Source organism: Xyrauchen texanus, chromosome 5 (genome assembly GCF_025860055.1).
Source record: "Xyrauchen texanus isolate HMW12.3.18 chromosome 5, RBS_HiC_50CHRs, whole genome shotgun sequence".
NCBI classification, from domain to species: domain Eukaryota; kingdom Metazoa; phylum Chordata; class Actinopteri; order Cypriniformes; family Catostomidae; genus Xyrauchen; species Xyrauchen texanus.
This window is the reverse complement of record NC_068280.1, coordinates 1,964,102-1,980,200: the sequence shown is the minus strand read 5'-3', so window position 1 is coordinate 1,980,200 and position 16,099 is coordinate 1,964,102. Positions and strand designations below refer to the sequence as shown.

Below are 16,099 nucleotides of genomic sequence, written 5' to 3'. Positions count from 1 at the left end.
ACCCTTCAGAAACCACTCCTGTCCAAGGCAAATGCTCACAAACGCATAACCTGTTAGCATGAGCACGTAAACAGGAGGCTTGGATTTACTAATCATGGTGGAGGATCTATAATGACATCTCATTACAGTCCTTTGATCCGATGATGTCTCTGCTGTTTTATATGCTCAAGAAATACCATCATGGTAATAAACAAGGCAGGACTGTTTCATCTTTCAGTGGGTGTGGAATAGTGCCCCCTCGTCCCTCAATCTTCTTCAGTGGTGTAATATCCCACTCCACACTTCAGGACTTACACACATAAAAAGGACACTATGCCTGTTTGGTATTTAGAGTAATACTTTATTGGAATGATTCTTGTGGTGCAAAATATCACAATTAACTTGAACCATGTCCTCAGGAGCAAGCACTGGAATCCACTGAGTTGACCTCCAGCTTCGGAAATATTTGTAGCCTAGAGAGTTAAAGACTTGCGTGTGAGGAATTCTCACCCAAAAAGGAGCCAGATGCACTGCACCCATTCTGAGAGAAGACTCTGCCTGTTTACAAACGCAGAAATGGAAGAAAAAAGGGGGAAGAAATGGCGAAAAACTGGGGGCGATGCAGCGGCTCGCTGGAGAGTGTCGACCGCACGGCTTCTCCGCGTGCGCAGTTTTGCAACCCAACGTGAACCGTATCGATTAGAGTAATAACAATAGTAAACTAACAGAACAAAAACATTCATTCCCTCTTCTTGACACAGTGAAGGCTATCAGTCGGTCGTGTACTCATCAGATAATCAACGTAACTGATGATGAGTCAAAATATCGACACTTGTAGGATTTCATGGCACATTTCATTGGTGTGAACGTTTTACAGAGAGCGCTGGACCTACAGCTGAAATAAGATAAAATGAAAATATGTAAAGAAGTGCTCATATGATGACATCATGGCTTCTTTTCACTTTGTCATCCCTCCACTGCATTTTTAAGAATAAAGAAACACATGACAGTATACAGGACCAAAATATTTCGGTTGTTACACAGGAAAACATGTTTGATTTCTGCACGGTTGCTAAGGTGGCCTAGTGGAGGTCTCGCACCTTAGCGGTAATTGCTCAAGAGTTTAACTAACCCCCGTCTCTCTTTGTGTGGTAACAGCAATCCCAGTCCACTGGCCGACAATCACACCCTATCGAATCCATCATGATTAATATCACTTGAACAGATTTAAAAAAAGGACATTTACGAACATGATTAAAATAGAGGAGATGAAAAAGGCCTCACTGTCTTCTCTGCATTCTTCCGCTGGTTTCTCTGCTGATTAACAGGAGGAAGGATCGGTTTTAAGATTCATGCACTTGTCCTTTCTCTCTCTCTCTCTCTCTATATTTCTATCACCTCTTACTTCAGAACTCGGAAAATTCTTTTCCACACTTCTCCGTGAACGACACGCGGATCTCTTCTTCCTCATAGTCATCAAAGTTGCTGGTGTCACCGGGACCCCTGCATTTAGGCACAAATGGGGCCTCCACCTGTTAAAACACACACATTATTATTGTTTCGTATTATGTTTAGTATTTAGTATAAACATCTCAAGAAAGCGTGGAAAAACCGTTGCAAAGCAGGTGACGTGATAAAGCAAGCGATGAAATCTCTCCACAAATCACATTCATTTATCATCTCTAATCGTGTTTGATAGTGGAATTCATGTTAAACAATTGTACAGCCGAGAAAGATCCACCAATCGGAGAACCGCGTGTTTGTGTGATGCAACTCTCCAGAAGAAATCCACACAAACGAGCGCGACAGCAGTTTATGGTAGCACACTGTGGTAAAAACTCAGTTTTTGCATTAACTAGTTGCAGGGCCATTTCTATGCATTGGTGAACTAGGCGGACGCTTTTGGTCGCCAAAGAGGAGGCCACTGCCACGCTCCCCAAACATCCCCTCACCCCCAGAACAGGGACACCAATAGGGATTTCGCCTAGGGTGCCAGAATGGTCTGAAACAGCCCTGCTTAGTTGCACATTAAAGTACACATCCCCAGAAGTAATGCAGCAATCATTGTATTCTATCGGTTATTAACACATTTTAATAAACAGCAGTTTCCTGTTCTTGTGCAGAGGCTAGGTAACTGCTTAAGGCTCTGGTGTACTTCGTTTTTTCGCATGCCTAATCGTCTCACACATGGTCGAGTGGTTAGTAAGGCTGTCAAATTAAACAATGATGATGACTTACATTCTCTAAAACAGGTGCAACTCGTAAAACAGAACACGAGTGTCTTAAAAAATGCATCGTTACTGCACAATACCCTGTGTTTGGAGTGAACGCCAACTATGCCAACTATGTGTCTTGACTATGCCTTGCTCTCTTACGAGCGTCTTACTGCATACTAATTTGTTACATACATACAAATGTATTTAATGACAAAAACTGTGTACTGGCGGTTTTATGAAGCTTGAGTCCATGTTAGGAGCGACTGACCATGTTTACTGTCGTTTTATCGCTGAATAAACATTTACCACTCAGTGTCGACCTCCACTATGGTCAGTATGAACTGAGTTTAAGTGACATTCAGTGAATGAGATTGCTTAAAGTGATGAATGGAAATGTGTGTTTCTCACCCTCCGCTGGTAAATGGCTATCCAGTCAGTGCTGGAGAACCACTTGTGTCCTTTGATGTCGTTCACTCCATTTTTAAGATTGCCAAAGCGCTTGGTCAGGTCCACCTGCAGCAGGTTTCTCAACAGGTCCTTCAAGTCAGAACTGAAGTGAGAGGGGAATCGTACCTGTGAAGAGACAGAAATGAAAGAGTTGTATTTTTAAATACTTTTAAGTACTTGAGTACTACTTTTAACACGGATGGATCCCCCCTTTGATAAAGATTTTAGACATTTCTATCCAAAAGAGATTCTGAAAAAGTTATGTTGTTTGGTATGAATGAAGAATAGTTAATTAGTGTTAGTTAAAGGGTTAAATCTCCCAAAAATGAAAATCCTCTCATGATTTACTCTCCTTAAGTCATCCCAGATGTGTGCCACTTAAACTTGCAGTCAATGGGGAAATTTTTGAAGGGGTTACAAGGCAGGAGTTTGAAGCTTATCATTTTATAAAAGCACTTACGATAATTATTCTGTTAAAGGTCATGTATTATTTGAGCCGTAAAGTAGTTTAAATTGTCATCTTTGCAGTCGTTTTAGGGCTTGTTGACATCACATCGTCATGGCAACGAAGTTGTAAAATTGTCTAATAGACATAGATGATTTTATGACAGTAAGATCATGTAAAACACATATTGTTTATGTATCGTTGCTATACTCTTGAAACTGAATTTTAACGTTCAAACATTTGCCCCCATTCACTTCTATTGTAAGTGCATCACTGTAACACAGATTTTTGCATTTTTTTTTAAAGGATGGACGAGTCAAAATTACTTTGGTGGTAATCAACATTATGCCACAAAATGCTGTCAATTGAACTTAACTTGTGTTGAACCAAGAATATTCGTTTAACAAGCAACGAGCATCTCACACACTCGCGCAGGTGCCCCGGTGTATTAACGAGAGAGAAGTCTCACTTTGTTTTTAAGCACATCTTTGCAATTTGTGATTAAAATTAATATTTATTTTATGTTTTTATCTGACTGTAAAGAACAGGAAGGATGTTAAAAGACACATTATTCAATGAAAGTGGGGTGCGGGATCTCATCTTTGATGGACACACGTTACACGGAGGACATGTTTTAATCTCAAGCACGTTTTCCAGGTATTCAAGTCCTTACATTTCTAAAAGCTAACTTTAAGTACTTCAAGGACCTTGTACAAACCAACGAAACAGTGTAGAAAATAGTGCAGTAGGGGTCAAATCAGGCAATAGAAAGATTATGAGGTTTGTTGCAAATTTAGAAATGTCTCAGTGGACAGGACGTTCTGTTATTGAAAGAGCCTCAAGGTTTTTCTGTGGTTTCCCTTTTCATTAATGCCTCACAAAATTGAAAGCTGAAATGTGCTTATAAAAATCTTGAAAAAGGAAAGTCGGACACATTTGAGATGGCTTAAAGGTGAGTAAATCATGAGAGGATTTTCATTTTTGGGATAGCTATTCCTTTAAAAGACTGGAGGCTGGGTGGAGTTGAATTGACTTTGCATTTTTGTGCAATCAGCAATGTTTACTAAATCTTACATTGCATTTTTTTTTTATATAGAAATATTCACATGATTTCCTGAGATATTTTAGTAAGTAGAGAGTGACTTCTGCTTTATGATGCAATGGTCTGGATTGTAGTGGGAAACCATGTGGTGATAGTTGGTCATATGTTGAGTATATATACACATTCTAGAACAAAATGGTTTTGGCTTAGTCCGCTCTACCAAAGGTTGTATTACGTTTGAGAACATTTATTGGTTGGACTTTTAGATGATAAATTCAAATATATGGGTGTTTCTTCTGGCAATCTCGTAGAATATCATTAAAACATCTTTCACTCTCACTAGTTTATTTAATTTGTCTACTAACAATGTCCTACAATTGGATATTTATGCCATTTCTTTTCTGAAAATCTTGAAACTTCCCACCACAGTGTCATCTCAACACATCTCAAATACTGTCTTGTGTTTAATAGGATTTTGGAAATGACATTTGTAATGTTTTTTGCTGACTCCTTTGTGTTGCTAATGCTAATTTCATAGCTAACATTTTATTATTCCTAAATTCACAAAAATAATATTTTCACACTTTTGCATAATTTGACAATTATTTTTGAGCCAAGTAGTTTTTCAATGCGACTTCCAAAATAAATAAATAAAAATAGTATCTTTAAAAATCAAGCTGTAGGTTCTTTTTTATTTTAATTTAATTATTTATAAAAATGTGGCATGTTTGTTTTTTTGGTCTTTTTTTGTTGTTATTTTTGATGTTTTTAAAATACAAATGTTCGACTCCTTCCCATTTCATAGCTAACATGTTATGCATCCTAAATACAAACAATTAAATATTTTCACTCTTTTTGCATAATTTGGGAAAATGACAGCTTGATTGGAAAATGGCGCCCAATAAAGATATTCTGCACACAATTGATATTTCCCTTGATTTTTCATATTTCATCTCAAGCATGTTCTTCATAGACACTTTTGTCCATTTGGTTAAAAAACATTATTAGGGGTGAAATTATTTGGTGTGGCACCACAACTATGGGAAAGTCGTTATTTCAGAAAAATTTGAATTTTATTTCACAATAAATATTGCAATGATTCTTTCATTTCACTCTTTGTTAAGATTATCATAGTTTTAAACATGCAATAATTTTTATTTTTAGAATTTTGAAAATCTATAAATAAAAAGATTTAAAAAGTCAGTGTGACGTTCATATAACAAAAAGAAAAAAAGTGGAAATCTGTTTGTTTTAAAGGAGTCATGTCATGAGGAATAAAATGTCCCTTGATATTTTGACATACAAGAGGTAATTCTACTATAAAACATACGTTACATTTCAGAGCTCAAATCTTAATCCACAACGCAATAAAAGCATTTATTGAAACTAAGCTGCAAAAACGGCTCGTTCTCTACTTCTGTGACTCCTCTGCAACACAAGGGGTACTCATTAATTCATAACCGCCTCTACAGCGGAAAAACATCAACGCCTGCTTTACATCATCGCACCCTTGGCCCCGCCCACTGGCGCTTCTGTCCATAAACAGAGAGAGAAGGACAGACAGGACTGGTGTGGCATACTAACTATTCCTGAACACCAAAGGGGAACAAACTGGACTATATTTTGAATTATTTTTGGATATAAACGTGCACTACACGGACATCTTTGACCGCTGTCATGTATCTCGCGCCACTTTTAAAAGACGCGGTGTCAAGTTACAACTCTGAAAAGGAGACCCTGTTTTATTCAGCTGCTCTGCCTCTTGTTGTTTTGAGCACAAACGTGTCATGGATGCATTCTTTCGCCTATCTGTGCTATTTTTAATCGTTGGTGTTGGTAAACATGCACTAGATGGACGACTTTGACCATCTTAATGCGTTTCAGATGATGAGCATTTCAGTGCAGGATGATACTGGACATGTGACTAGTTCCCACCGCGTGTGTGCATCACGTGGATCGGTCTTATTTTAGCGTGGATTGTGAACTAGTCATAATACGATTCAAGCTTTGCAAAGGAACCGTTATTGAAGGATGGGCAGATAAAAACACTTGGACCCGGTAAATAAATGGTTTCATTCATGAATATTTCTAATGTCATGACTGTTTAAACGTTTATGTTGCTGACTATAAATATAGATTTATAATGTTGTGGAGCTTGTTTGTTCTCTTCCAATAGAGTTTCAAATATGGCGATATTCGCGGGGCTGATGTTAGCCAATCAGAACAGAGGATGTTAGCCAATCAGAACAGTGGATGTTAGCCAATCAGAACAGAGGATGTTAGCCAATCAGCACAGAGGATGTTAGCCAATCAGAACAGAGGATGTTAGCCAATCAGCACAGATGATGTCAGCCAATCAGAACAGTGGATGTCAGCCAATCAGAACAGAGGATGTTAGCCAATCAGAACAGAGGATGTCAGCCAATCAGAACAGAGGATGTTAGCCAATCAGAACAGAGGATGTCAGCCAATCAGAACAGAGGATGTCAGCCAATCAGAACAGAGGATGTTAGCCAATCAGAACAGAGGATGTTAGCCAATCAGAACAGTGGATGTTAGCCAATCAGAACAATGGATGTTAGCTAATCAGAACAGAGGATGTCAGCCAATCAGAACAGAGGATGTTAGCCAATCAGAACAGAGGATGTTAGCCAATCAGAACAGTGGATGTTAGCCAATCAGAACAGTGGATGTTAGCCAATCAGAACAGAGGATGTCAGCCAATCAGAACAATGGATGTTAGCCAATCAGAATAGAGGATGTTAGCCAATCAGAACAGAGGATGTCAGCCAATCAGAACAGTGGATGTCAGCCAATCAGAACAGAGGATGTTAGCCAATCAGAACAGTGGATGTCAGCCAATCAGAACAGAGGATGTCAGCCAATCAGAACAGTGGATGTCAGCCAATCAGAACAGAGGATGTCAGCCAATCAGAACAGAGGATGTTAGCCAATCAGAACAGAGGATGTCAGCCAATCAGAACAGAGGATGTTAGCCAATCAGAACAGAGGATGTCAGCCAATCAGAACAGAGGATGTCAGCCAATCAGAACAGAGGATGTTAGCCAATCAGAACAGTGGATGTTAGCCAATCAGAACAATGGATGTTAGCTAATCAGAACAGAGGATGTCAGCCAATCAGAACAGAGGATGTTAGCCAATCAGAACAGAGGATGTTAGCCAATCAGAACAGTGGATGTTAGCCAATCAGAACAGTGGATGTTAGCCAATCAGAACAGAGGATGTCAGCCAATCAGAACAATGGATGTTAGCCAATCAGAACAGAGGATGTTAGCCAATCAGAACAGTGGATGTTAGCCAATCAGAACAGTGGATGTTAGCCAATCAGAACAGAGGATGTCAGCCAATCAGAACAATGGATGTTAGCCAATCAGAATAGAGGATGTTAGCCAATCAGAACAGAGGATGTCAGCCAATCAGAACAGAGGATGTTAGCCAATCAGAACAGTGGATGTCAGCCAATCAGAACAGAGGATGTTAGACAATCAGAACAGAGGATGTTAGACAATCAGAACAGAGGATGTTAGCCAATCAGAACAGAGGATGTCAGCCAATCAGAACAATGGATGTCAGCCAATCAGAACAGAGGATGTTAGCCAATCAGAACAGTGGATGTTAGCCAATCAGAACAGTGGATGTTAGCCAATCAGAACAGTGGATGTTAGCCAATCAGAACAGAGGATGTTAGCCAATCAGAACAGTGGATGTTAGCCAATCAGAACAGTGGATGTTAGCCAATCAGAACAGTGGATGTTAGACAATCAGAACAGTGGATGTTAGCCAATCAGAACAGTGGATGTTAGCCAATCAGAATAGAGGATGTTAGCCAATCAGAACAGAGGATGTCAGCCAATCAGAACAGAGGATGTTAGCCAATCAGAACAGTGGATGTTAGACAATCAGAACAGAGGATGTCAGCCAATCAGAATAGAGGATGTCAGCCAATCAGAATAGAGGATGTTAGCCAATCAGCACAGATGATGTTAGCCAATCAGAACAGTGGATGTTAGCCAATCAGAACAGTGGATGTTAGTCAATCAGAACAGAGGATGTCAGCCAATCAGCACAGAGGATGTCAGCCAATCAGAACAGAGGGCATTTACATTGAAGTTTAAAGGAGGAGCTTATGCCAAAACTGAGCGTTACAGACAGAGGGCCAGAGACAGGATGCAAAATTATCATATATTACCAAATTATGTAGTGGCATTATTTGTAATACATGTTGTTGTCCATTTTGGTAACTTGCTTTGTGATGTTCAGTGCTAATAGGTTGGCCTTAATTGATTTGCGTGTTGTGTTGATTGTCACCAGTGCTGATGTCGGTCAGTGTGTGGATGAAAACTCAACATGGTTACTAGGCATGATTACGCCTCTCAAAAATAATCAAAACACAGCTCCAAACAAGTCAGGGCAACACTGAAGCAAACATAACTCAAAAACACGCCCAATTTAAGCGGTCTCGGCGAGCTCACCTTTCCTGAGACAATCTTTTCGTAGATCTGAATGGGCTGATCGGCGAAAAATGGGGGGTAACCAGCCGCCATCTCGTACATCAACACGCCCAAAGCCCACCAGTCCACAGCCTTATTATAACCCTATGAGAAAGAGTGTAAAATGTGAGTGCTCCATCTTGGCTCCAGGAAGGCACGGCAGCTCCAGTCTCCTCAGAGAAACCGGGACATCGTGGCTTACCTTACTGAGGATAATCTCTGGGGCCAGATACTCAGGTGTGCCGCACAATGTCCACGTGCGACCCTTGACCCGCTTCGCGAAACCAAAATCTGTCACCTGAAACAAAAGTGGCACAGGCATACAGTATGATCATGTGATATATCTGTACTACAAACGTTTCTTTGACGTCAAAATGGGCATGAGGAAGCCATGAAAGGGCAGCGCTGGTAATATTATGAGCAGTGTGAGATTGAAAGCATTGTTAGTTACCTGGATGTAGCCCTGCTGATCGATGAGGAGGTTCTCTGGTTTAAGGTCTCTGTAGATCAGGTCAAGGGCATGCAGATATTCGAATGTCAAAACTATTTGTGAAGCATAAAACCGTGCATGGGGTTCGCTACATTAGAGAAAGGGCCAAGAAAACAGAGAAAATACACATTTAAGTTCTTTAACAAACCTCACATTTTTCGTTGCTGCTGCTGTTCTGAGGGAATTTCCCTTCAGTAAAATGTAAGTAAGTTTACCTGAACCTGCCGATTCTACGCAGGTGTGAGAACATCTCCCCTCCCTGAACGTACTGCATCACCATGTACAGATTAGTGTTATCCTAAAACACACAAACATGTTCATTGCATGCGGTGGCCTGAATTAAGCAGTTGTTCTGCTGAAATTGAACGGACCTTGAAGGAGTAATCCAATCGCACTAAGAAAGGGAAGCTGACGGCCTGCAGTATTCGCTTCTCGTTCAGAGTGTGTTCGATCTGCTTCAGCTTCACTACCTAAGAGAGAAACAATAAACGAGCGGACGTCATGAAACCTGTAACGAACATGTTCACGTCATATTTCACCCCTAAATCCAATCAAATATGAAAACATAAGCTTAAAGACAATCAAGCTTGTTTTTAGGGCCATTAAGATGTTTGCATTTGGAACATTTTCATGAGAGTTGAGTATATCTGACCTGCAAATTTGTATTTCTGTAATGAAAGAAAATGAATGCATTAAAATAATTGAGAAATGAGGTTTGTCCCAACTGATAAAAATGAGAAATCTTTAAAAAAAAATTTAAAACATGCATCAAGTTTGTAGAAATTGTATATTTGGTTTCACCGTTAAAAAAAAAAAAAAACATTTATAGTATTTTCTTCAACAAATTTATTTAACGACTTTAAAAACTTTCATGTGGCCGGACAATCAAATAAAATGTATTCAAATACTTTCCACGCAGCTTGAGAATATGAATGATAAAAAAATAAATAAATGTAAAGATACATTTGAAAAAAGGTGAATATTGTGTTTTTTTTAAATATCGAGATTTTTTCAGGCACAAATATCAAAAAGTTTTCTGTATTTCACCAAAACGTCCTTTTTCATAAAAATTATTAAAAATGAATAAAAAAAAAATATATGTTTACTTCACACAGTCTTGAGGGTCTGTTTTATTTGATTTATTTATTAATTTTGTGACATGAGAACAACAATACTTGGATTTTGTGGATTTAGTTTTTAAAAAATGTATCAGTTTTTAGAATAAAAATGTTTCACTGCTTATTTATAAAAAAAAATAAAAAAATATATATATAAATATATGCCAATATTTTTACTTCTTCTAAATTTTCAGCTTTTAATGAAACTTTTTTTACTGTCTCCGGACGGAAACACCACATGACATTTTTGGACTTTAAGCCCCAGAAAAAGGCTTTGAACTCAGCAGCTGAAAACATGTTTATCATCAAAGACGTGTATTCAATAAAATTAGATTTTATTACAGTGATTTTATACAGTAATAAATAACTATGTTACAGTAACGAGAATTGCCAAAATAGAATATTTATGTAACCATTTTATGTAAACTGCATCCTCTCATTGTGATGTCATCCTCATTAGCTCCGCCTACCTTCTGTTTATTAAGTATCTTCATGGCGTAGTGCTGCCCGGTCTCTCTGTGTCTGACCAGCATCACACGGCCGAACGACCCCGTGCCCAGAGTTTTCAACCGCTCAAAGTCCTCCAGACATGCCGTGTTCTGAGGAGCACAATCAAAATGGTCACTAACCCAAAATACGAGCACCAGTAATGGTAATGAACTAATAATCACGTAACATTACTGTGCGTTTCACAGAGGTGGTAGAACCACTTAATATTTAACGCTGTTCCCTCCAATCCACTCACCTGTGCAGGATTCTCCCATTTCCTGAGGAAATCTTCTTTGGCAAAGGCCAGAAACTCTTTGACTGTAAGGAGAGACAGACAGTTGATTAAGCACTACAGTCAGGAGACAGGACTTCTGAAACGTTTGTTTTCCCACTTTGGAACACCCAATTCCCACTACTTAGTAGGTCCTCGTGGTGGCGCGGTTACTCGCCTCAGTCTGGGTGGTGGAGGACAAGTCTCAGTTGCCTCCGCTTCTGAGAACGTCAATCCACACATCACGTGACTCGTTGTGCATGACACCGCGGAGACTCACAGCATGTGGAGACTCATGCTACTCTCCACGATCCACACACAACTCACCACACGCCCCATTGAGAGAACCACTAATCACCACCACGAGGAGGTTACCCCATGTGACTCAACCCTCCCTAGCAACCAGGCCAATTTGGTTGCTTAGGAGACCTGACTGGAGTCACTCAGCATGCCCTGGATTCAAACACGTGACTCCAGGGGTGATAGTCAGCGTCAATACTTGCTGAGATACACATGCCCCCAAAATCTCTGTATTTTTAATAAAAACATATTAAATGCCCTACTAAGTTCCTTTTGACCAAACCCAATACCAAGTATGGGTATTCACCACATCCTCAGTTCTGTACTTGATTATTTGAATTAGTAGTACTTAAAATCTCAATATTATGGATTTTTAAGCCAAAAAAGTTCAAGGAACTCAATTATTAATTTACTTTAAGTTCACCTCATCACCTCATTTGTGTTAGACACATTAATGCAAATTAAGTAAAGCTAAATGTTATAAATATGTGCATTTCTGAGTAGAAAGGATTTATTTTCAAAAGTTATGGTTCAGTTATTTCAGTGATGAATCAGCCTGTGAACCGTTTAGACAAAATAAATGCAAAGAATCTATTGGAAAGGATTCAGTGTCACATCGGGCATCACTTTGAGTTGTTCTCTACACAAGCTCTGATCAAGAACAATATTTAGGTGATGATGAGTGAAACTCATAAATAACATAATCACTATAGAAATATTTACATTTACATTTATGCATTTGGCAGACGCTTTTATCCAAAGCGACTTACAGTGCACTTATTACAGGGACAATCCCCCCGGAGCAACCTGGAGTTAAGTGCCTTACTCAAGGACACAATGGTGGTGTCTGTGGGGATCAAACCAGCAACCTTCTGAGTACCAATGTATTATACAGAGCACTTATTACAGAGACAATCCCCCCGGAACAACCTGGAGTTAAGTGTCTAACTCAAGGACACAATGGTGGTGGCTGTGGGGATCAAACCAGCAACCTTCTGATTACCAGTTATGTGCTTTAGTCCACTACGCCACCACCACTCCATATCCATGATATCCGATAACAAAAGCTTGAAAGGCTGCGTTTAAAGATAGACCGTGATCAGCTCTTCGGTCAGCATTGTGTAAGCAAGCGGCGCCCTCTAGCGGTCCGGACGGCATTTTCCATTATCCATCACACCACTGTAGAATTTAAAAGGACGTTTTTGTTCCTCTGGTAACTTTTTATTTCAATGATGTAGTTGACATTTCCATAATATGTTTGCATTATATAGTTTGTTATATTCTATTATATACAGTATAGAGTTTTATTGTTTTGAACTGAAAAACACATTTTATTTTGTATTGTGTACCTCTTTAAAACGTTGGACTGTGATGTGTTCAATAGATCCAATGTTCAAAGTAAATTATTTTATTTTTAGAACAAAAGCTTTTGTACCTCTTTGTACATTTCTAAAACATAAGTCCTGAGCAAAACAGTGATCTGATGCCAAAATAAGGCAAGTGGAAATATATCGGTATTGGCCAATAGTTTTTTGGTTAAAATCACTATAGATCAAAAAAATTGGGGCATCCCTAAAAATCAAAACTGTAGCCTGCGAAGGGGACCAACTCCCTAAGGGGGCACCATCTTACTCTAGGAGGGCACCAGAAAGTCCACCAGCTGCCCTTACTCGCACGTTATATGTTATATACGTTATTATACACACAGAGGATCGCTTCACGCTCATATCACGCAATGACTGCATCGGGCATAAATTTGGCCCTGCTAAAAATAACTGCAAAGAACCTATTGTTCTCTACACAAGAGCATTATTTAGGTGATGTAAATAAAAAAAATTATAATATTCACTATAGAAGATATCCATGACTTAAAGGGACAGTACACCCCAAAATGAAAATTCTGTCATCATTGACTCACCCTCATGCCACCCCAGATGTGTATAACTTTGTTTCTTCTACAGAACACAAATTAAGAATTTTAGAAGAATATTTCAGCTCTGTAGGTCCATACAATGCAAGTGAATGGTGATTGAAACTTTGAAGCTCCAAAAAGCACATAAAGGCAGCATAAAAGTAATCCAGTGGTTTAATCCATATCTTTAGGAGCGATATGATAGGTGTGGGTGACAAAACAGATCAATATTTAAGTCCTTTTATACTGTGATCTCCACTTTGATTTTCATTTTCACATTCTTCTTTTGCTTTTGGCGATTCACATTCTACATGCATATCACCACCTACTGGGTATATTTATATATTTATATACAGTATTAAAAAAATATATATATTGATCCGTTTATCACCCACACCTATTATATCGCTTCTGGAGACATTGATTAAACCACTAGATTACTTTTATGCTGCCTTTATGTGCTTTTTGGAGCTTAAAAATTTCAGTCACCATTCACTTGCATTGTATGGACCTACAGAGCTGAAATATTCTTTTAAAAATCTCCATTTGTGTTTAGCCGAAGAAAAAAAAGTCACACACATCTGGGATGGCATGAGGATGAGTAAATGATGAGAGAATTTTCATTTTGGGGTGTACTGTCCCTTTAAACATGTCAGTCGAAAGATCTCTTCCTGTCTATGTAGGCAGTTCGCCATTATAAGCTGCAGTGTGGACCAGTCACCAGACTTTATGTTGTGTAGTGAAAGGTCTGATTATGCGAGACAAAAAAAAATAAATACATAAAATAAATAAAACTTGCAGATATAACGATTTTAAGTGTTAAAAGTCCAATAATACACAGATACCAGAATGCAGTTTTCTTAATTCCTTCTGCAGCTTCAAGACACATCTGTCCTTCTATAGACCCATCAAACACACACACATATACACAAACCTCCCTATAACTAATAAACACCCCTGACATGCTATACACCGGGTCCAACACAAACAAACGCGCTGCTCACTCTTATTAAAGCATCAACACATTGTTTGAGGCTATAATCGCCATGGCAGCAGCATCAGCATCATCTGCTGAAACCTCACACATGCACGACGATGTTCTCGAGGCTTAACGAGCATCTTATGATGTCGATGAGTAGAATGATGATGATGATGATGGTGGTGATGATGACTCAACAGAATTATATTAAAGCGTTAAAAAGAAAAGAGACGAAAAAACACCCACCGCTTTCCATCTCGTTGCCCCGTTTGGCGGCCGGCGTGTTGCCCATGACTCTGGGCCTGTAAGGCGCTGGAGAGCCGCAGGTACGGAAGGATGCTGCCGTGTCTGCAGCGGCTCTCGCGAATGCCGTTCGCCAATCGGCTTTGAATGTGAGAATAGAGGACGTTGACGCGTCCGATCGTTTCTAGGATAAACAGCGGTCCCTTATGAACGCAGCAGCGGCAGCATCCGGACGGGCCGCCAGCATCAAACCGGACTCGAGCGTCCTATCCTGGCCTGCCTGGCTCTCCGCCGCACCTCCGCGGCCCCGCAGTCGTCTCTCTCTCTTGCCTCCTGCCCTCGGGGGTGCTCGCAGGAACCGCGGCCGAAAAAGACGGAGCGAATGTGCAGGTTCAACGAGAGATCGTTCATGCAACCGCGCTTCCCGTGGCCATCGACACTGACTCCGCCTCCGCGCTGAGCCCGCCCACCTCCTAACCTCATTGGCCAGACGGACAGATGTGTAGCGTGATTGACAGCAGCGAAGTTGTTGGGCCGTTAAAACAGCCGTTGAAATATTTTCTTGTCATGTCGACGCGTAGGCCTACAAAACTGAGGATAAAAGCGTATCAAAGTCCCTATGTAGAAAGTAAACATGAGAATAAAAAGTATTTTGCACATAAAACTAAATTAATCCAGACCCAGCCTGTTTTTTAAGACATTAAGACATTTAAAATGTAAACATTTTAAATGTAGCTATCAAGGTTGAGGCACTTACAATGTTATGGTTTAAGGGCAGAAATGTGACGCTTAATTTAGTAAAAGCACTAATTCTTCCATTAAAACTAAGTAAAGTTAAACTGTAAAGTTGTTTCTGCAGGATTACAGGGTTTACAGCATTACGATGTAATTATATTGGATATAACTTTACACAGAAATGGCTGATAAGCGATTTTATCACTCTAAAATTATGTTTACACGCATGTTTTTATGTCTTTTGGCTGAGTAAACGGTGTGTATTTTAACGTTTATGGATTGGCCCCCCACTTCCATTGTAAGTTCCTCTCTGTAGTGATAGACCAATATATCGGGCCATAAACGTTTTTGCTTGGCCGATTAAAAGAAAAGTTAACTTTCAAAAATCTAGCAGTTGATTTATCAATGGATAGCCAACATTTTGTGTACATCTGATTTGCTGTAGTTAAATTGTATTGTTTATCGTCATTTATATCGGCCGTCGGCCATCCAGCTCTCTAGATATCGTATCGGCTATTGAAAAAGCCATATCGGTTAGGTTGGCACGTTGTTAGATTTGTAATTTTTGAGGTTTTGTGCTAATCAACATTGTGCCACAAATGCTGTCAATTGAGCTTAACTTTTATTTAACCTGGAATATTCCTTTAAACGAATATATTTTTTAGTATACAAACACTGAGCTATATCTAGCTAATTAAACCTTCTAAATGTAGAAATGTATATAAAATGTCTACGTCGTTTTGATTTATTTCAATGTATTATCTAGGCCTGGAAATCAAAAATTGTAAAATTCCGTTAGTTCCAGGTTTTCCATGACGGTGGGAATGCTGATGATTGCCAAATGGTTGTGTAAATGCAAGTAATTCATGTTCTGACATCCATAACCTAGATCTTTGATTTCACAGTGAGTCAGTGATGCCAG

At 39.4% G+C, this 16,099-nt stretch overlaps 1 protein-coding gene across 1 annotated transcript; it reads right to left on the bottom strand.

The window, feature by feature from the left end:
• Positions 1 to 327: 327 nt before the first annotated feature.
• On the bottom strand, positions 328 to 14,876 carry LOC127643809 (cAMP-dependent protein kinase catalytic subunit alpha-like). Its single transcript, XM_052126703.1, has 10 exons — positions 14,446 to 14,876; positions 10,994 to 11,055; positions 10,719 to 10,847; positions 9,502 to 9,600; positions 9,346 to 9,428; positions 9,092 to 9,218; positions 8,843 to 8,938; positions 8,623 to 8,745; positions 2,604 to 2,768; positions 328 to 1,511 (listed from the first exon to the last, which is right to left on the bottom strand). Exons 1-10 carry the CDS (start codon positions 14,489 to 14,491, stop codon positions 1,386 to 1,388), a joined length of 1,056 nt encoding a protein of 351 aa, XP_051982663.1. The 5' UTR covers positions 14,492 to 14,876; the 3' UTR covers positions 328 to 1,385.
• Between the last annotated feature and the right edge of the window lie 1,223 nt (positions 14,877 to 16,099).